We start from the raw sequence: 21,272 nt of genomic DNA on the forward strand, positions 1-21,272 counted from the left end.
TTTTCCCTTTCTTCACTTTCAATATTTCCTGCCACTCCCTTCTGGCTTGCAGAGTTTCTGCTGAAAGATCAGCTGTTAACCTTATGGGGATTCCCTTGTAAAAAATATGGAATGCTTCATGAATTTGCCTGTCATCCTTGTGCAGGGGCCATGCTAATCTTCTCTGTATCATTCCAGTGTTTTATATGTGCTGCCAAAGTGAGCGCAGTATTAGAAATTAATCTGCTGGTAAACTCTCACAGTACCTCTTTTGCTTTCTACAACTGTAATATCTGTGGGCAAATCTCCCCTACTCAAAATACACACTCTTTTTAGAGCAAGGCTGTGTTTTACACATTCTAGTTTTATAATTTGTCCAATATAATTCCTTGAATAAACAGTTATTCAATAAATATTTGTTGACAAGCCTTTGATATAGTAGACTGCAAAGGTGTCTATTACATTATTGCTGATAATAGCTAGAGTTAAAGAAACATAAATATTCAATAATAGGTGGTGTGATGAATTGGGAGACTGGGATTGACATATATACACTAATATGTACAAAATGGATAACTAATAACAACCTGCTGTATAAAAAAATAAATAAAATACAAAAAAGATATTCAATAATAGTGGAATCTTTATATAAATTTTGGTTATGTCTGGTAATCTTATTTAGAGAAGCATGTGAAACCTTTCAAAATTCTATTTACTTGTAACAAAAAGGGAAATGTTTATATTATACCATTAAGTTAACTAATTAGAAATCAAATATATATAAAGTCTGTATATGAGTGGAATCATACTCATAGGGTAAGGATAGGATGGAAATATCAACTTTTGGTGATTTTACTTCTTTCTGTTGTTCTATAATATGTTTTTATAATGCAATATAATTCATTATAATAGTCCCATAAACACTAAAAAATAGTTGTTGAAAGAACGAGTAAAAAAAGTATAGATGATTTCTATTTCTACAAGTGAAAGCTATATTAAAAAATAAAGTTATTTACAATATATCAGGTAATAATGTAGATGAATCTCACACCAACACAAATATACATAATCAAAGAGTAATTTTTTTCTTCATTTACTTTGACATATTTTAGACTGTGTGCGGAAGTTTAAGTGTTGTCAGATAAGCATAGAAGAAGGCAAAGGGAAACTCTGGTGGAACTTGAGAAAAACTTGCTATAAGATAGTGGAGCATAACTGGTTCGAAACCTTCATTGTCTTCATGATTCTACTCAGCAGTGGGGCACTGGTAGGTGAAATATGATTTGCTCTTTTACTTTTACCTGAAATCCTTCACCTTTTCCCTTAATGAACCTCCTCTTACATGTTTTTACAAAAAGGTGTTTGTGAATATGAGAGACATTGTATGATATTTTTAGCACACTACTTAAATAGCAATTTTCATTGTTCTGGAATAGGCCTCAGATTAAATCAAATTTAGATCAGTATGATTTTTTGTGAATATTTAAGGAAGGATCTTTCTTTTACTCATCAGAACTAGTTCCTGTTAAGAATGAGTATGTAGACGTGATATGGGATTATCAGCTAAATATCAAACTGTTTAACATAAGCTCCATTGCTGCATAAAACCCACCTGTCTTGTTCATGCTGATTCACTAGTGCCAATCACACTGAATGGCAAATAGTAAACTAACTTAATTACCAATGAGTAGCAAAGTGAAAGCATTACAAACTTATTTTATATCTGATTTCATTCCACAGAATGGTCAATTTGGTCAAAATATTGATTAACATAATGAAAGCAGTGTGTCCCGTTTTCCATTTGGTAATGTAAATGTGGTTACATTTCTTTTATTTGTTTATTTTTCTATTAGTTGCTAGTGTTTGGTGAGTTGATTTCAGTAGGAGGATCATGGCATTATATCTGGAGGCCTCAAAGCCCACCTCTGATTTGATTAAGGATCCTGCAGCCTGTCATGTACTTGGAGCAAAGAGGGTCAGCTCTGTGTTTTAATGCCAAGTAGAGAGGGAACTGTGACATCTTGTCGGTGACTAGTGCCCTTGCTGTAGCAGCTCACGGTTATCAATTATACCCAGTCAGAGCTCACCAAAGTGCACCAACATGCACAAAGGCTGGCTTCTGAGGGGCTTCTAGCTTCAGCTATAGATAGAGCTGAAAAGCATTTAGGCCCTTGTATTGAGCCCCACTTACAAGCCCAGATCCCCCTTTTCTCAAAAAAAAAAAAATTCTCCTTTCTCCTTGATCCAAACCACCAGGTTACCCTGATAGTTTTTCTTATAAGAGGACTGAATTAGATAAATGCTCTTTTCGTTCCAGAAGGCCTAGGGACTCCTGCAAATGAATTCCTCCTCCCTTTCCAAAGAGCTCTGCAAAATAGTGGCAAAGGGAGGTTCTAGATATACACCACACACATGCCCAGATTGAGCAAGAGAGATAGAAGAGAAAGCTAGAGATCATAATCCATTCCCCTTTCCCAGGCTAAGGGGGCTCCTTGCCTTACATTTGCGTTACTGAAGGGCTACAGTCCACAACTCTGCACTGAACAAAGCAGATCTGCTTGCAGATGATTTTCTGCCTCCTGCTATAGAGAGAAGCAGCTGGCAGTCTCAAAAATTTTAAGCTCTTTTGGGGTACCCTGATACCAAAATTTAAAAATTATTTGAATTAATTGGTTGATAAATGCTCAGTCAACAGTCATTTGCATATAGATAACTATAAAGCAAAGTATAAAGCAGCTCTGGGAAGCACAAAGTGTTCCACCCTTAAGCACCTGAGAAGAGGCTTGCAGCATGTTTTTCTCTAATAAAATACCAATTAGAGACAGTTTATGAAAATGAAATTCAGTGAAGCTTTTTCACTTGCAGGCCTTTGAAGATATATATATTGAACAGCGAAAAACCATTAAGACCATGTTAGAATATGCTGACAAAGTTTTCACTTATATATTCATCCTGGAAATGCTTCTCAAGTGGGTTGCATACGGCTTTCAAATGTATTTTACCAATGCCTGGTGCTGGCTAGATTTCCTGATTGTCGATGTGAGTATTCTGCACATTCTTGTTTCATTCTATTGGCATGTGAATGATATGTGCTAGCAATGGTGCCTGGCACATAAAGGGCACTCAGTAAGTATTGCATGGCCCCAAATATAAATGATGGTTCCCATCTTCCCAATAAGAAAATGCCCCAAAACAATTTTTTTGCTGGTTTAAATGTATATACTTTCAGAGATGAAACAGTCAAATGGAACTTATTGTATGTATTGATTTAGTTTAAATTAATATTTAAGATTCCAAGTTATACAAAATAATATATTAACATAGAAGTTTTGCTTTTATCACTCTCACATTTCATACAATAACTGTATCTAAATTCTTCAAGGGCATCTTTGATGTTACTATATTCATCATCACCAGAGCCTGTTGCAAAGTGTTTGTCCCACAGGTGGATTACTAATTACAAAAAAATTTGAAAGTCCAAATAGCAAGAGACACTTCTTGATTTGTATAATGGTAGAAACAGATTGGCTATGGACCAATTATTTAAAAGTTTTGTGAAACCACGATGGTGTTGAAAATAAAGATGCAGTATCAGAATATGAAGCTTTAAAAATATGAATATGAGGTTATTCCCTGATTTTTGAGGGAAAATTTTGAGGAAGATCTCACCTTTTTTAATGCATATAATATCTTAACTAAAAAAAAAATTTTAAATCACTTTCATTTAGTTTTGGAGATTTACTTCTTAAACCCCTTTTAAATTAATAGTCCATTTTGAAAGACTAGAAAGGAACTTAAAGGCCTTTTGTCTAGAAAAGACTAGGCGAGCCAGTGAGACTAGGGGACAGGAAACCTGGGGGGAGGGGACGGAGTGGTGCTCAGAGCTAACGGAGGAGGAGGACTCTGGAATTTTCAGGAAAGCACAATGTGTTAAGTAGTGTACTTTAAAGATAATATTCTGTTGATTATAATAATTCCTTGGCAATTAAAGATGTATTTTGAAATATAAAATTTACATATGATGCTAGCAGAGAAAAAAGTGGACCCTTTCATGGAGAAAATTATTTTTTACAACTTCAGGTGAAAAATATATCAACTTTTAATTTAGTAAGAGTTTTCTAATCACCAAACAGAGGAAAAAATTTGTGAGAGACAAAGAGAATTCTTTGAATTTAAGAGACAAAAATATCTTTTTTCCGTTGAATCTGCCTAAAGCAAATCTATTCTTAAATAACATATAGAGCTACATGCAGACTTATATCAAAAGTTTACTGGCAATGAAATAAGACAATAAGTAATACTTAAAACCACGTATGTGTGGACATTACAAACAAAGGAAAAATATACCAAGACAATACCAGTTATTTTATTTGTATAATGAGATTATGGATGATACTTTTCTTTATTTTCTGTATGTGGTTATGATTTTTAATCAAAATATCTGGCATTTAACATATCTATGTGATAATAAAGGCATTAAGTCAACACTACCTAAATATAAAGAAATTCTTAAGAGAAATCTATTTGAAGTCTATAAGCTGCTACTCATATTACCCAGCATATCCTGATATTTACCTTCTTAGATTTAAGAAAACTATTATGATAATGTATTAAACTAATCGATACTTTGCTTTATGTCAAATATATTTATTGAGCATCTATTTTGTTATGATAGAGACAAATATGAATGCCATTTTTCTGGGCCTATGGGAGCTTACAGACAACTAGTGAGGACAGATAGTATACAATGAGAAGATGACATCTATATTAAAAGTGCCGTCTGCTTCACTGAGGAAGGAGCAAAGGCTTCATGAGGGCAGTGCAGTGTGAGCTGGCTTTTGAGGGATGACATGTCAGCAGGTACAGATGAGGGGAAGGACACCAAAGCCTTAAAGACACTGATGCATGCCAAGCAGGGCTTGTTCACAAAACAAGTGAGGGAAAGCGTTCTGTAATTGGATGATAAGGTAAGAAAGGTAAGTTGGAGAAGAGGTTGAAGGACCTGAGATGCCATACAAAGAGATTTAGATTTATGATTTAGTAATGAAGCCGCTAAAGAATTGTCTATGGAAAGTGACAAGAAGAGCTCACTCTTTCAGGGAGAGAAATTTGGTGGAGGTGTCAGTGATGGAATAGAAGGAGATCACTATTTACAGGCCAAAGACCAATAAAGATCAAAAAGAGAAGAGGGTCTACAGGTATCTCCTTTTCATATTCAGCTACACAAGACATATAAAATTGAATATTTTACTACTTCTTTAGCCAATAAATACTGCCCCGGTTCAGAATTTTTTTTCTTATGTCTAACTTTTATCTTTCCTCCTTTAATTTATGCCTAGCTCTTTTTCATTTTGCCTTTAGAGAAGATAAAGTACTATAGGTTCTCTTGTTTTATATGTAGAAGATCTTCACAACAGATGATAATTCAGTAACTATTTTTCAGTTATATGTGAAGAGGAGACTTACAAAGCCTAAAAGTTTAGATTTTAGGAAAAATATAAAAACCACTTCAGAAATTTTTATAGATTAATTTTTTCTAAATTTAAAGGTTTTTCTATCTCAGATGACATGTGCAGAATTAGTTCGAATAAGTCAAGTTTTGTTGTAAAAATTTTCTCTGTGCTTCACTTATTTTTCTTAAAAAATGTATTTTTTAAATATACGCTAACACCATATTCTTAAAACCTATATTACACGTCTGTTTTCATTTTTCTACTTTTGAAATTCAGGTGCACTTTAGGAGAAAATATCTTTTTTTAGTTTATATAGCTTTAATGATTTTTCTATGTATTTTCAAAGGAAATCAGACATTTCTGTGCCACCTATGACAGTGTTCTTTTCCTTTTTAGCTGAGATTTTAGAACTTCTATCAACTGCATTAGTCATCTGTGTAAATGACTAAAGAAAACATTGTTCTGACAATTTCTAATTAGTTATACTAAAATCTCAACTTTTTTTTTACTTAATTATTTTAATTTTCCCTAATTAATGATCTTATGCCCTCACACTGACATTTACAGGAAGACTAAACCACTGTTTAGAAACCTAGATCTTTCTGAATGTGTTTATATTCAGAGTCAATAGTGGTTTGCGTAGTTTACTTGCATACTTGTACTAAGTTTTAATTTCTCTTTCAGGTCTGCTCAGTAATATGAGGAATGATAAAGTTTTACAGATCTATAGATGAAAATTTCATTTTGGTGTCATTCTTTTTCTTGCTTTACATTTAATTTTTAAAAATTTTCTTGTCAAGAATCTTGAAAAAAAACACATATAGCTTCTTCTTTTTCATAAGTTTATAGCAGTGGTTTTCAGAGTGTGGGCTCACAGGCCAGTATCATTAGCCTCACCTGGGAACTCGAAGAAATGCAAATTCTCAGGCCCCACCTCAAACCTTGGCCAGTGATTTGTGTTTACAGCAAGCTCTCCAGGTGATTCTGATACTCACTAAAGTTTGAGAACTACTGGTTTATTACATAGAGCAAGGTTGAATTGTGTAAACATTTTTGTTTGTAAATGAGAAAACTGTGTTGCTTTTTCTGTATAGGTCTCATTGGTTAGCTTAACTGCAAATGCTTTGGGTTACTCAGAACTTGGTGCCATCAAATCCCTCAGAACACTAAGAGCTCTGAGGCCATTGAGAGCCTTATCCCGGTTTGAAGGAATGAGGGTAAGACCAAATGCTTTAGAATTTGTTGGAATTAGAATTGAGAACAAACTGCTGCTTTGAACCTTAGACATGACAAATCCATGCTGAATTTGTGTCTTCTACATTCAGACTCACATAACCAATCAATCAGTAATATTTGTCAGACATCCATAAACTTGACATTGTTGGAGGCACTCACAGAACATAATGCCTGAATGGTTGCTTCTAATTAGAAACAATTAGATTGCTTCTAACTAGATTTTTTCACTCTGTGGGAAATTTCTAGCATGTTGTGTAGGCTTCTGATGTGAGTCAAGATTAGTTATGTTCCTTCCATTTATAAACGTGCACGAAATCCCACTCACTGTAATTTGAAACCACCACATCGTTCCCCATCATTTTTCTTGCCTGCTCCTTATGATGTATTTTGAGCCTTTTAAAGTTCAAATCTGGCCTTTTAGCTTTCAAATGAAGGCTGAGATGGCTAAAAAGTAGGTCAGCTGTGGAAATCTAACACATTTAGAAAGGTGGTACAAAAGAACTCAGAGGAATTTGTGCTGCCATTTGTCATCCCCTGGGGCACAAAACCTGAGACCACATACCCTCAGCACTGAGGAAATGGTGATGCCCTGTCTCGGTACATTTAGCTATTCAAAAATGAACTTTTAGATGCTTTTTTTGTGATATTTTAAAATAGCTACTTAGGACTTTCTCTGAATGTTGCAAAAACAACCAGAAACAGCTGATGTGTGTAGGTGTGTGTTCTCCTATGTTTGTATGCACATGATTGCATAGAAAGGAATGGCTAGCTCTTAAATTCTTTTCACTTTACCAATTTAAAATCTACTGTTTTTGTAGTAGCTGTTTTAATTTTTAAAAAGAGAATCAAATTTTCAGTACTAGAATGATTTTCATATTTTCTATATCAAGTTTGCATATATAATGACCTAAATTCCTAGTCCTTCCATAGATCTGACTCTCTTTTCACTTCTTTTTCCATCTCATTTCTGTGCCAGGTTGTTGTCAATGCTCTTTTAGGAGCCATTCCATCCATAATGAATGTACTTCTGGTTTGTCTGATCTTTTGGTTAATATTCAGTATCATGGGAGTGAACCTCTTTGCTGGCAAGTTTTATCACTGTATTAACTACACCACTGGAGAAATGTTTGATGTCAGCGTGGTCAACAACTACAGTGAGTGTAAGGCCCTCATAGAGAGCAACCAAACTGCCCGGTGGAAGAACGTGAAAGTCAATTTTGATAATGTGGGACTTGGGTATCTTTCTCTACTTCAAGTAGTAAGTAACCACCTTATTATTCACTGTGATGTATTATGAAAAGGAGCCCAAAATTCTTCTTTCTCAGTGTTTGCAAATACATCCTTCCTTAAGCCCATCTGCCTAGATTCTTCCTCAGTCATGGCCGAACTGTCTTTTCTGCGCCATGTTGAAAACTGGACAGCTCTACAAAGTTTGTAGTCTCTCAGACTAAGCCTTAGGTTCCCAGCACAGGTCTTTGTTACTGAGATTTCTGTGTAGGTTCCTACTGTTTTCCCCCATCCCTAATCTGAGCAAAGTAGAGGCAGTGGCCCGAGGGTGGGGTTGGAAAGGTGGTGGGGAGAGGGGTGGTAGATTTCTGTCCTCCTTCTCAGGTACCAGACAGTCTCTAAACCCTCGCCAAGTCTCCACCCACCCAACCTTCACCAACACCGTAACCAAATGTACCCTCACACGAACTCCTACCTTGATTCTCCTCTTCCTCCCTGCTGCTTGAATGCTTTCAGATAGGGAGATTGCTCTCTTGCAAATGAAAACCTTCCTATCAAGTCTATTATGTCTGCTATAATTTCATAAAAATCCATTCAACTTCTCAACTGACCACTCTAAGTCATGTCCACATGCTCCCTGAGATGATCCACCTACACAATACCCAGCACTAGATAAATATTGCAGGGTCCTGTGGCACTAAGGAACTGAAAAAAAATGTATAAGACTTGTCTTCAGGATTACTATGCCCACATATACACAAACACACAAAACCAAAATATTTTAAAAAGTAAATTGCAATTAAATATAATGTTTGCTTCAGGTTATAATGCTGCTTCTTGTAGAATAACTGCCTCAAAATAGTATATTTAGCAATACTGAGGAGAGTTTCAAGAACACACACATCATGATTGATGGTTGGTGATAATACCACTTAGAAAGGGATAAGCAGAAAAGAAAGCATTAAGATCAAACAACACAGCATATTTTTTCGTTTGTCTGAAGGTAGTACTATATTCGTGAAATTATTTCATGTTATATTCTTTAGATACAGCAGAGTCAAAAGTTATTGATAGTTGCTTTTATGATAGCATATTGTTATAATCCATCATGATTTCATTATAGATGTTAAGGTTTCATAAAAAGATGTTATAGAAGAATACAAAGGAAGAGTTTTCAATGCATATGTTATAAAACTTTGCCCGAAGAGTTTAAATATTAATTCAAAGCTATTTTATGTACCTGTTTTGAATGAATCTTTTATATACCTGTTTTGAATCAATCAATCTGATATTTAATCTCTTTTCTAGAATTATAATTTGTGAGGGAAAAAATTAAATGATGTGACTTTTTTTACAGGCCACATTTAAGGGATGGATGGATATCATGTATGCAGCTGTTGATTCACGAAATGTAAGTCTGTTTAGAGAGAAAATTGTTTAACTTGATCCAGTGAATATTTCTGCAGTGTTGTTATTTAATGATATTGTCAATAAAATGAAATCATAGGTTAATTTATAGATTACATCTATATTAGAAAAATAAAATATTCAACCTTATATTACACTTTCCAAACTTTGATTTAAATGTATTTCTCTACTCACTGTGAATCTTTTAACATATCTTTCCTAGTATCTAGCATGGTACCTGGCACTTAAAAATTTGTTGACTCTATTTGTAAAATGAGACATCTTATTTTTGGTTCTGATAGTTCTGGCCATGAATTAAAAGCCCTCACAGGCACTTTCTTCATCTGTCACAGATTTCTTCCAGCTTTTGATCTTTCCTCTGATAGGAAGGATCTGACTAATGGTGAAAAAAGCAAACAGAAGACAAACATATAAAAAAAACCTAATGGTGTTTCTCTCTGGGAAGTGAGATTTTTGTGGTAGAAAAAGGGGCTTTCATAATCTACCTTATACACATCAGCACTTTTGAAATTTTTTGTATAATCTCCATTAATTTCTCACTAACAATAAGGGAGGAAATCACATTTTGAAAAAGAGATTGGCTTCTGATATATTGCCAGAGTATAGTAATTAAGCTCAAAATATTATATCCCTGACACCAAAAACCAGGTGGTAACTTAGAAAGAATTCCTGATTTTTTTTCACCTTATTAAAAAAAAAAAAAAAGAATGAGAGAGCTTAACACCCTGCATTGTATCTATTACTATCAGGAATCCCAGTTATGGGTTTTTTTGAATAATAATTTATTATTTATTACCACTCACTGTGCTGGCTTTCTTACATTATCTCATTTTCGGCAGTGGTTTCCTACCTATTTGATTAACTCATTTAAAATTCTCTCCACCTTTCTTATCAATAACCTACATGACACACAACTTGCTTTCAGTTTCTTCCTTAATAACCTAGCATACACTATCTGCTATGTAACCCCTCAGCATTCAAGCACTTTACAAAAGATGCAGTCCAATTGGCCACTATAATTATGACAAGTTATTCACTCTTACTCTCATTAGTTAATAGAGAAATGCAAATTTAAACCAAAATTAGATATTACCTACAAACCTTCCTGATTGGAAATAATAAAAAGTTTGACAATACCAAGTGCTGCTAAGAATAAACAGCAGCAAGAACTCTAGTGTGCTGGTTGGGGGGAAATGGATAAATATTCCTTTAAAAAAGTTGAGCATTACCAACATTATTCATTAAAGTTCAAGATATTCTTTAACCCCACAATTCCATTTTTAGCAATATATTCTATAGAAACTTGTGTACATATATAAAAGAATCTCTGTATAAGAATGAGCATAACTTTTTTTGCATTAGTGAAAAACTGGAAACAACTCAAAATTAGTAGAAATAGGCAAATAATTGAATATTAAACAGTATTGAAAATGATATGTGAATCCAGTATACATAATAATGCAGATGAATCTTAAAATGTAACTGTTATAACAAATGTGTCTACTAGATAAAACGTAGACACAACTAACCTTGTTGTTCAAGAATGCATACTTAGGTTCTAACTCTAAAGAAAAAGCAAGGAAATAATTACCGTAAAAGTCAGGATAATGATTACCTCTAGCAGAGATGGTAGAATTTATGTTTGGGAAGGATACACCAAGGGTTTCTGACATCTTGGGTTGTAAAGTTCACTTTAAAAGAGTTTATTACATCTAACACTTATGTACTGTGCACCTTTGTGTTTGTATTGTATTTAATTTTAAGACATTTTAAAATATTTTATATCACTGTCCACTACACACATGCATAAATAAAATAGAAGTCTTATCAAAGAATAGGCAGTTTTACAATATTTCCAATATTTTCTATTTTACCCTATTTCATTAGAAAAAAAAATTTCATGTTGGCCATTACCCTCTAAATTGATTTCATGACACAATGGGTCATTACCTGCCTTCATTGTCACCTGTGACTAGTTAACTGAGTTGGTTAGAACAATGTCCTGTGAGACCTGAACTACAGATTACAGCCAAAGCTTAAACCAACCATCATACATTTTTCATCAGAACTGTGCTGGTTGAGAGAGGGTATCATTGTTACAAAAACAATGCCTAAGGCCTGCTGAATAGGATGAATCAATAGACTCATTTTCAGAATGGAAAGATCCTACTGATGTACCTATGTCCACACGTACAGTAATAATTCTAGTCTATCAACAGAAATATGTAATAGAAATCAAACCTTTACTCTTAGCTCTTACTATTGGCCAGGTGCTGTTCTAACACCTCTCATATACAATAGTAACATTTAACCTTCCCAACTACCATATGAGGAGTAGGTTCTATATTTTTCCATTTTACAGATGAAGAAGCTGAGTCAGAGAGGGTAAAATTTGAAAGTTTTTAACATAGAATAGTGTGACTACAACACCTCTTCTGTAGGAAGAGGAAATCCTCACTTTGCATGGCCCGTTGGGGTCTTGAAACTGCATTGAAAGTGCATTCATAATCTAGGCATTTACTGGGTGAAATTAATTTTAATTATTCAGACTTTTCTCTGAGTTGTTTCATTTTCTCAACTCAGTGAACCGTATTAGAGACTCTTCAATAGGTGTGTTAGATTTGATGTTTCATAAAATCTGTTTAATTTTTTTTAATTTCCAGTGATAGAGACATGCTTTGAGAATCGAAAATTCACTGATGTCTTTTTTATGAAACATGGATTAGGTCTAATAGTTATCATTTTTCATATTTTGTAGGTAGAATTACAACCCAAGTATGAAGACAATCTGTACATGTACCTTTATTTTGTCATCTTTATTATTTTTGGTTCATTCTTTACTCTGAATCTTTTCATTGGTGTCATCATAGATAACTTCAACCAACAGAAAAAGAAGATAAGTATACTAAAACTTCATCCTTGCTCTAAAATGTGAACTAAACATATCACACTGTTTCCTTTTGGCTCCAAATGCAGTCAACAAAAAGAAAGAATATAAAATTCAGAAATTGTTTTGAGAGACTTAATCATCTATGAGTTTTTAAGTGATTGATAATTCAGATAGCATGTACTGATATTTCCAGTATAGAAATCTGACTAATATGGCATAATTTATGCATTGGATATATGCATCTCTAAAATACATATTTTAATTAGTAGCATTAGAATAGAATGTGGAGCCATTTTTCACACAATTACTAAGATGAATTTTGTAGCTAGCAAAGAACGTGATTTTTACAAGTTTTTCTTTCATTTCTTTACTTTGGAGGTCAAGACATTTTTATGACAGAAGAACAGAAGAAATACTACAATGCAATGAAAAAACTGGGTTCAAAGAAACCACAAAAACCCATACCTCGACCTGCTGTAAGAACAACATACTGTCATCATTGATAAAATCTATGCTATCTATCACTTTTACAGCCCAAATTGCTAGACACTAATTTTTGTGTATTTGCAAAACAAAGTTTTTGCCTTAACAATGTGACTAGCTAGCCTAAATAGCCTAAGTATTTGTAATTTATATATACATACTATGTAGAAATTATGTAATATATTTTATATACAGACATAAAATACATATTAATAATAATGTTCAGACTTATATGCCAATATTATTCCATAGGATTGATGTCATTGAGGAGCTTCTAATAACGCAGAGAAGAAAACATATTCATATATACATAGTGTGGGAATATTGAATGTTCTCAGAGTGCAGTGGGGACCAATTGGGATAATTGGTACCTCTTGGATATGCCCCATATTCTGTCCAATTCTGCAGATTGAATGGAATCATTAATGCAAAAAGTCACAGGTCTTGTTGTTTTTTCCTGGTTTTTAAGAAAAATCTATTTCCTCCTAGCATCTTGCCCCTAAATCAGATGACATCATTCTTTAAGACTTTTTATGGCTATTCCAATTGTATATTTGCCAATGGCTACTGGTTCTGTTTGGTTGCTGCAAGGAATTGTTGTCAGGAGAGTTCCTGAGTTTTTCTATGTTTCAGAAGTCCTCCCCCAAGGTACACGTGGTACAAGGCAATCCAGTGTTCCCCAGGAATCATGACTCTATGACTCCATTAGTGGCGATGTAAAACTGACCAAGCTAAAACTGGCCATGCCCATGTTTTGTTTGTAAGTTAGCCAAAAGCTCAAAGAAAGTGGATAGTTATATTGGACAAAACATTAGGAATGGACAATTTGAGCCTACTCTTTGAGAAATAATACAACTTGAATGGATGGGGAGTAAAGCAGAGTAATGCCCTATATAAGAAAATATATACTCCAAAGCCATGGAAATAAATATTGCAGTGGAGAATAGTGATATATTTGAAATAGTGAGTAGTAAACACAAGGTTTTCTGGGTTAAATGAGTCAAGGTTACCACTATGAGTCTGAAGAAATCGATCTTAATTAAGCCAAATGAAAATATAATATAGTTAAGTGAACAGCATAGTAATGTGAAGAAAAAGAATTTTAGAGACTGGCATGAGAAGATGTTAGAGACAAAATAATGCTGGGCCTCAGACAAGAAGATGAACCCTTATATACAAGAAGATGAGTCCACAATATGGGGTCATGCCAGTAGGACTGGAACATAGGAAATAAAGAAGCCAACATGAAGACTCAGTGGGATGAGGCAGCTATAAAATATAGGAAAAGAGGAAGGACATGTAGATAATGAAGAATGTAAAACAGTTAATGTTTTGTAAAATTACTGATTGCACTAACAAAGTCTTATAAAGGCATTTGGAAAAATTAGGTCTTATGAATATGAGACAAAGATTTTAGAGTTGTCATTGTCAGACATAATTCAGTTGAGCTCTGAAGCTTAGATTCATTTTTGAAAGATAATTAGAATATATCAAAAAAAAAAAAAAGACCCAAAAAGTGCTGAGCATGAAGGCTTGGGCACTTCACCATTATAGGAAGAGGTAAATCAGTGAAGGAGTGAGATTTATCAGTAGGCAACATATATATGTAGATAAACGATTGAGAAAGAAATTTTTAAATGGCTGTTTAATTACATCAAATGACGTAGATTTACCTGGCAGGGACAGGGATGCACAGGAAACGACCAGTGCACTTAACTAGACTATTATTGGCAACAATTTGGCAAATTAAGAAATGATTTGGTAAAATCCATCCATTCAGTCTTTCATTAACAATGTACTATGCTAAACATTCAGATTTAAATATCGAACAATAAAGAGTCTATTTGGTAATCAAATAGTCACCCCAACAAATATAGAAATATCCAAGAAGGAAAGATCCATTTGGCTATGAGAGCTGATATGAAAGAGGGGACTGATGAATCAGGGAAGTTGGGGAAGGCTTCACTGAAGCATGAGCTGAGGCATGGAGAAGAATGAGGAAGCGTCAGTAGGCAATGTGGGAAGAGAAGAGGAATGTATATGTGAAGGCCCTGAGGTAGGAAGGCCAGTGAGCTGGAGTGCAGAGGGTGGGGGTTCATTTAGGACATGGGGAGAATGAAGAGGTTAGGATGGTCCACACTTTTCTGGGCTTCATAGGCCATGTTCAAGAGTAGTCTTTGTCCTTAGAGCAATGGGAAGCCATTGAAGGGGACCTGGGCCGTTTGGGTTTTGTGAATATCACTCAACCAGCGCTGACAGAGGCAGTATGTGCATTGCAGACTCGTTTTGGAACTATTTCAGAGATGATAGGTAGAGTGGTGTAGAGATGAATAAAATGGATGGATTTGTAAGCTATCACAGGAGTGAAATTAAAAGGTTTATTAATTGAATATGAGAGGTGAAGAAGGAAGCAACAAAGATGACTTATGAGTTTCTGCCTTACACAACTGGATGAATAGTGGTGTCATGCAGAATATGAAGTAGGGACATGAATGGAGAAAAAATTGGGGATGCTAGTTTACAGAATTTTACAATCAAAAAGGGAGTCTGAAAGAGAATGAATGTTTAGAAGAAGTAGTAAAATAAAGTTTCTAAAGATTGAGAGATTAGGTTCATAGCAAAGCAGGAGTTCTGGAGAAGAAGAGATTGAAGAGAAAGGGAATAAATATAGAATAAAGTTGTGCAGGATGTGGCTCAAGAACAGTGTAGTCTAGGTTAGAGAGCAAAAGGGACTGAGTCCTCCAATGAATTTGGAGTAATATATAAAAAGTAGGTGTGGGAGACAAGATAATATGAAATGAAAAAGGAAGTAGAAGAGTTTCTTTACACCAGTTGACTTTGGTGTTCTCAAAAAAGAAGAATAGAGGGCAAGAGAATGGGAAATTTCTGAGAAGCTTGAAATTATCCTGGGACCAAGTGAGGGACAAAGGTTTGCTAATCATTGTCAAGGGCCAAGGTAAAGTGAGAGAACATAAATCTTTGGTGAACAAGGCCTCCAAGGTTATATAGCTTCCTCCAGCATATTCTGGGATTTAAATTGGAGACAGTGATCTATAACTGGGAATTGGAGTTGTACGTTGAGGTAATCCACTGGAAAACTAAATGGACAGGGAATCTAAGGAGCTTTTTATTGATCATGCTGATATGAAAATAAACACCAAGTTTCTGATTTTATGCAATTTTTATGCAATTTTGAATCTACTACACTGTAGATTCTACAGTGTAGTTTCTATAGCATTCTGTAGGTGCTATATCTGTGGAAGAGAAAAAGGTTTTAATTAAATAAGAGCAATTGATGTCATAAAATGTCATCACTTTTATGACAAATGTAAGCACAAAGTTTTCTGAGATCACAGAGTGCTTAAAACTTAAAACTGAGTTAGAATTCACCAGACTGAGAAGGGCTGTCTGATAATACCCCTTGACAGAGGTGTTAGGACAGAGGAGACAGATAAACAAGATAAAATGATACAGTACAAGAGTGGTAGGAAATATCAGAAGGGTAGAAATAAGGGGACCATAACTAGCCTTGGAAAAGTAAACTTCAGTACACAAGAGCTAAGAACGAAGTGTTTAGAACTGGAATTAGATGCATTTATTAGGTTGAAGAAGGCCCTAGAAGGACAGACCCAGCTGAAACAATGTAAGTCCAACCCAGCAGGCTAAATATGTATTCAGAGAAAATAGCAAAATATAACAAACAGGTGGTGTTTGATGTCCCAGAATTTCAATAGGGAGTAATGGATGCTTCTACTAGGGAGAGGACAAAACACTAACATAGAGAATCCAGACCAATAAATGTGTCTATCTGGGAAAGCAGACTATGAGTGTAGAGGTAGCAGAACGTCTGTAGTTCTAGTTGAGAAGGTAGAGGACAACCTAGCAGAGGTAAGCCAAGGCCCAAGCTCCAGAGTGCCTCAATACCAAGCAGATAGGGGCAAAAAGGAAGAAAATAGGGTCCAGTCGGCTTAATTGGTTTACAAGATGAGGACTTAATTTCATAAACAAGACGTAAGGCCAGTTAGTGCTTGGAATAAGGTCCAAATTGAATAGGGCAGAGTTTGAACATTTGAATTGTGAACTGTAATTTTTTAAAGATAATTTTATTCTTATAGAAGAGTTACCTCACAAAATCCTCACCCTACTTTCCTTTCTTTTAACCTCTTACATAACCATAGATTGGTTAGCAAAACTAAGAAATTAATCTTGGTGTAATACCATAAAATAAAATGTAGAATTTAACTGGATTTCACCAACTATTCCACTAATGTCCTTTTTCTTTATTTCTTTATTTATTTATTTTTGGCTGTGTTGGGTCTTCGTTTCTGTGCGAGGGCTCTCTGTAGTTGCGGCAAGCGGGGGCCACTCTTCATCGCGGTGTGCGGGCCTCTCACTATCGCGGCCTCTCTTGTTGCGGAGCACAGGCTCCAGACGCGCAGGCTCAGTAGTTGTGACTCATGGACCTAGTTGCTCCGCGGCATGTGGAATCTTCCCAGACCAGGGCTCAAACCCGTGTTCCCTGCATTGGCAGGCAGATTCTCAACCGCTGCGCCACCAGGGAGGCCCCATAATGTCCTTTTTCTTGAACTATAATTCTAAAAATATCTTCTCAACTGAACCTTGAGGTAGAATTAAGGTAGAATTTAAGACGCTTTGGCTTTGCTGGGGGTTGGGGGGTATATAAAGGGAGAAACTAGGGGGGAAAAGGACAGAAAAAGCAAGAGAAGTATTTATTTATTAGTTCTTCAAAGTTAATTTTGATGCTCACCCCCAACACAGGCAATAACAAAGATTCATTATAGTGGCAAATATTTACTAACTGTCCATTGTACACATGGTGATGTTCTGGGCACTGAGAACCTAGCAGGCGGTTCTTAACATAAAATCAGTTTATAAAATCTGGTATCATGAACAGTGTAAATAAAACAAATACATTTGGAAAGAGTTGGATATTCCAATATACAAATTTTCTTCCAAGTGTAAAACAAACATAGAGTGTTTTTTAATAAAAGCTACATTTTCATATTGCTATATTAAAATCAGATAAGTTGAACTTGATTTTTTTTGTTTTCAGTTTCTAAGTGAACTTTACATACTCTTTGTTTCAGAACAAATTTCAAGGGATGGTCTTTGATTTTGTAACCAAACAAGTCTTTGATATCAGCATCATGATCCTCATCTGCCTCAACATGGTCACCATGATGGTGGAAACTGATGACCAGAGTCAAGAAATGACAAACATTCTGTACTGGATTAATCTGGTGTTTATTGTTCTGTTCACTGGAGAATGTGTGCTGAAATTAATCTCTCTTCGTTATTACTATTTCACCATCGGATGGAATATTTTTGATTTTGTGGTGGTCATTCTCTCCATTGTAGGTAAGAAGAGCTGCTTTTACTCAGTTAAGGAATTTAGTAGTGAAAATTTGTGTTTTAAAGCTTTAAAGTTTTTTTCGCTAATCTTACTCATTCACCCCGAAGTTTCAAATAAAAGTCTAATTATTAGTCCATTCTCAGCTTGTCATTTCTCTAATTGCATGCTGTGTATGAAATGATGTGTAAAAAAAAGAATTTATATTCTGCAGGTTTCATTTATCATCTTGTCTCATTTCAGAAGAAAATAACTGCAACTTTGGCCTAATACTCCTGTACTCAGTCATACTCCTGTAGTATAGACAAGTATTGCTTTGAATAAACAATTCACACACACGTACACATATAAATCATTACAAGTAGTCAAATAGTCCATAAATAATTGTCCTTGATAATTGGAATATCATGTTGTGTGTTTATATATATTCACACTCATACAAGCTTCATGTTATCTTTGGGTTCAGATAGTTTTCTATGGTGTGTAATATTCTTTTTCACAAGTACACATTTTGTTCAAAAATTCAAAGCAAATTCATTTCATCAATACATATTAAGTGTTTGTGTGTAGGACATTAAATCAGGTGCTAGAGGTAAGGTTCTGCTTGTTTGAGGAAAGAGAACATATACATAGAGAGAAAAATAGTATTCCACTATTTATACACTTTCGCTGGTTAAATAGAAAGACAAGGTAGCATTCCATTTGATCCTGACGACTGTGATATGCAGGATAATACAGTGATTAAGGGGTGAGACTCCTGGGTCATACAGACCTGACCGAGCGCTTCCCTATTTTCACTACTTACCAGCTCTGACCTATGGCAAGTTACCTCACCTTTCCAATCCTTAGCTTTCCAAGGAATATTTTTGTGAAGTGGTGTTGTGAAGATTAAATGAGATTATGAAAGTAAATGCACTTTAGCACTGTGCCTAGCACAAAGAAAAGACTTAGTAAATGTTAAGCCTAACAACGACCACAAAAGTAGCTATTATCACCCTGTAGCAATGCATAAAATCATTGCCAGGATTCAGTCCCAAGTATGTCTGTCTTGAAAGCCCGGATTGTCTCCAGTACGTTGTTCTGCCACCTCCCAAATAAAATGGATCAAAACCATCTCAGAAGAATAAGAACTCTCATATTCCTGATCCAAAAATCATATGCTTTATCCATTAAATCTTATACAAACACTAGAACTAGTATTTAAGAAACATAAATTTCTTAAATTTCTGTGCTTGGCTGCCATATACATTGTGTCCTTTATAGATGCTTTTCTTGAACCAGGAAAAATGACCATTAATACTTTCAGTTAGTATAAAGTTGTTAATGTTATAACACTAAACATACCAGTTTCATTTTGCTAAACAAATATTGCAGATTGTGTGTATGTAAATGTGTGTGTGTGTGTGTGTGTGTGTGTGTGTACCCCTAATTCTCATGTCCACATTTTGTAAAACTAGTTAGTGCTTATCTTAGAAATATAAATTTTCATCTGCTGCCATTAAGTATAACCTTATTTTTGTTTTATCTTGGCTTTCCATAGGTATGTTTCTGGCTGAGCTGATAGAGAAATATTTTGTGTCCCCTACCCTGTTCCGAGTGATCCGTCTTGCCAGGATTGGCCGAATCCTGCGTCTGATCAAAGGGGCCAAGGGGATCCGCACGCTGCTCTTTGCTTTGATGATGTCCCTTCCTGCGTTGTTTAACATCGGCCTCCTGCTCTTCCTGGTCATGTTCATCTACGCCATCTTTGGAATGTCCAACTTCGCCTATGTTAAGAGGGAGGTTGGAATTGATGACATGTTCAACTTCGAGACCTTTGGCAACAGCATGATCTGCCTGTTCCAGATTACCACCTCTGCTGGCTGGGATGGATTGCTAGCACCTATTCTGAATAGTGGACCTCCAGACTGTGACCCTGAAAAAGATCACCCTGGCAGCTCAGTTAAGGGAGATTGTGGGAACCCATCTGTGGGGATCTTCTTTTTTGTCAGTTACATCATCATATCATTCCTGGTCGTGGTGAACATGTATATCGCTGTCATTCTGGAGAACTTCAGTGTTGCTACTGAAGAAAGCGCAGAGCCCCTGAGTGAGGATGACTTTGAGATGTTCTATGAGGTCTGGGAGAAGTTTGATCCCGATGCCACCCAATTCATAGAGTTCTCCAAACTCTCTGATTTTGCAGCTGCCCTGGATCCTCCTCTTCTCATAGCAAAACCAAACAAAGTCCAGCTTATTGCTATGGATCTGCCCATGGTCAGTGGGGACAGGATCCACTGCCTCGACATTTTATTTGCCTTTACAAAGCGTGTTTTGGGTGAGAGTGGAGAGATGGATGCCCTTCGAATACAGATGGAAGAGAGATTCATGGCATCGAACCCCTCCAAAGTCTCCTATGAGCCCATTACAACCACTTTGAAACGCAAACAAGAGGAGGTGTCTGCTATTGTTATCCAGAGGGCTTATAGACGCTACCTCTTGAAGCAAAAAGTTAAGAAAGTTTCATGTATATATAAGAAGGACAAAGGTAAAGAAGGTGATGGAACACCCATCAAAGAAGATATCCTCATTGATAAACTAAATGAGAATTCAACTCCAGAGAAAACCGATGTGACACCTTCTACCACGTCTCCACCTTCCTATGACAGTGTGACCAAACCGGAAAAAGAAAAATTTGAAAAAGACAAATCAGAAAAGGAAGACAAAGGGAAAGATATCAGGGAAAGTAAAAAGTAAAAAGAAACAAAGAATATTCCATTTTGTGATCAATTGTTTACAGCCCGTGATGGTGATGTGTTTGTGTCAACAGGACTCCCACAGGAGGTCAATGCCAAACTGACTGTTTTTACAACTGTATACTTAAGGTCAGTGCCTATAACAAGACAGGGGCCTCTGGTCAGCAAACTGAGACTCAACAAACCAGAGAAACAACATCGACAGGAGGTTTCTGTGTTCACAACCAGCTGACACTGCTGAAGAGCAGAGAGTAATGGCTACTCAGACTCTAGGAACCAATTTAAAGGGGGGAGGGAAGTTACATTTTTATGTAAATTCAGCACGTGACACTTGATAACAGTAATTGTCACCACTGTTTATGTTCTAACTGCCACACCTGCCACATTTTTATGAAATGTATGCTGTGAATTTATCACTTTCTTTTTAATCCACAGGTTGTTTACTATTATATGTGACTATTTTTGTAAAT

General features: G+C 35.5%; 1 protein-coding gene and 1 non-coding gene across 12 annotated transcripts in view; one reads left to right on the top strand and one right to left on the bottom strand.

Moving 5' to 3' along the window:
• Positions 1-20,803, top strand: part of LOC132368520 (sodium channel protein type 2 subunit alpha) — a 90,002-nt gene extending 69,199 nt beyond the window's left edge. For 6 of the 11 annotated variants that reach the window (XM_059927195.1, XM_059927196.1, XM_059927198.1 and 3 more), the window contains 9 exons: positions 1,092-1,246; positions 2,845-3,018; positions 6,527-6,649; positions 7,645-7,926; positions 9,253-9,306; positions 12,082-12,219; positions 12,585-12,689; positions 17,805-18,075; positions 19,608-20,803. In XM_059927195.1, the coding sequence (XP_059783178.1) occupies positions 1,092-1,246; positions 2,845-3,018; positions 6,527-6,649; positions 7,645-7,926; positions 9,253-9,306; positions 12,082-12,219; positions 12,585-12,689; positions 17,805-18,075; positions 19,608-20,803 (2,498 nt within the window). Of the gene's footprint in view, positions 1-1,091; positions 1,247-2,844; positions 3,019-6,526; positions 6,650-7,644; positions 7,927-9,252; positions 9,311-12,081; positions 12,220-12,584; positions 12,690-17,804; positions 18,076-19,607 lie in introns of all 11 variants that reach the window. The other 5 variants (XM_059927203.1, XM_059927194.1, XM_059927201.1 and 2 more) reach the window with 2 other exon arrangements.
• LOC132369432 (U6 spliceosomal RNA) lies at positions 101-206 on the bottom strand. The gene has a single exon (XR_009504407.1). It is a non-coding gene; the product is annotated as a U6 spliceosomal RNA (small nuclear RNA).
• Positions 20,804-21,272: the final 469 nt, after the last annotated feature.

Source organism: Balaenoptera ricei, chromosome 7 (assembly GCF_028023285.1).
Source record: "Balaenoptera ricei isolate mBalRic1 chromosome 7, mBalRic1.hap2, whole genome shotgun sequence".
Lineage (NCBI taxonomy): Eukaryota > Metazoa > Chordata > Mammalia > Artiodactyla > Balaenopteridae > Balaenoptera > Balaenoptera ricei.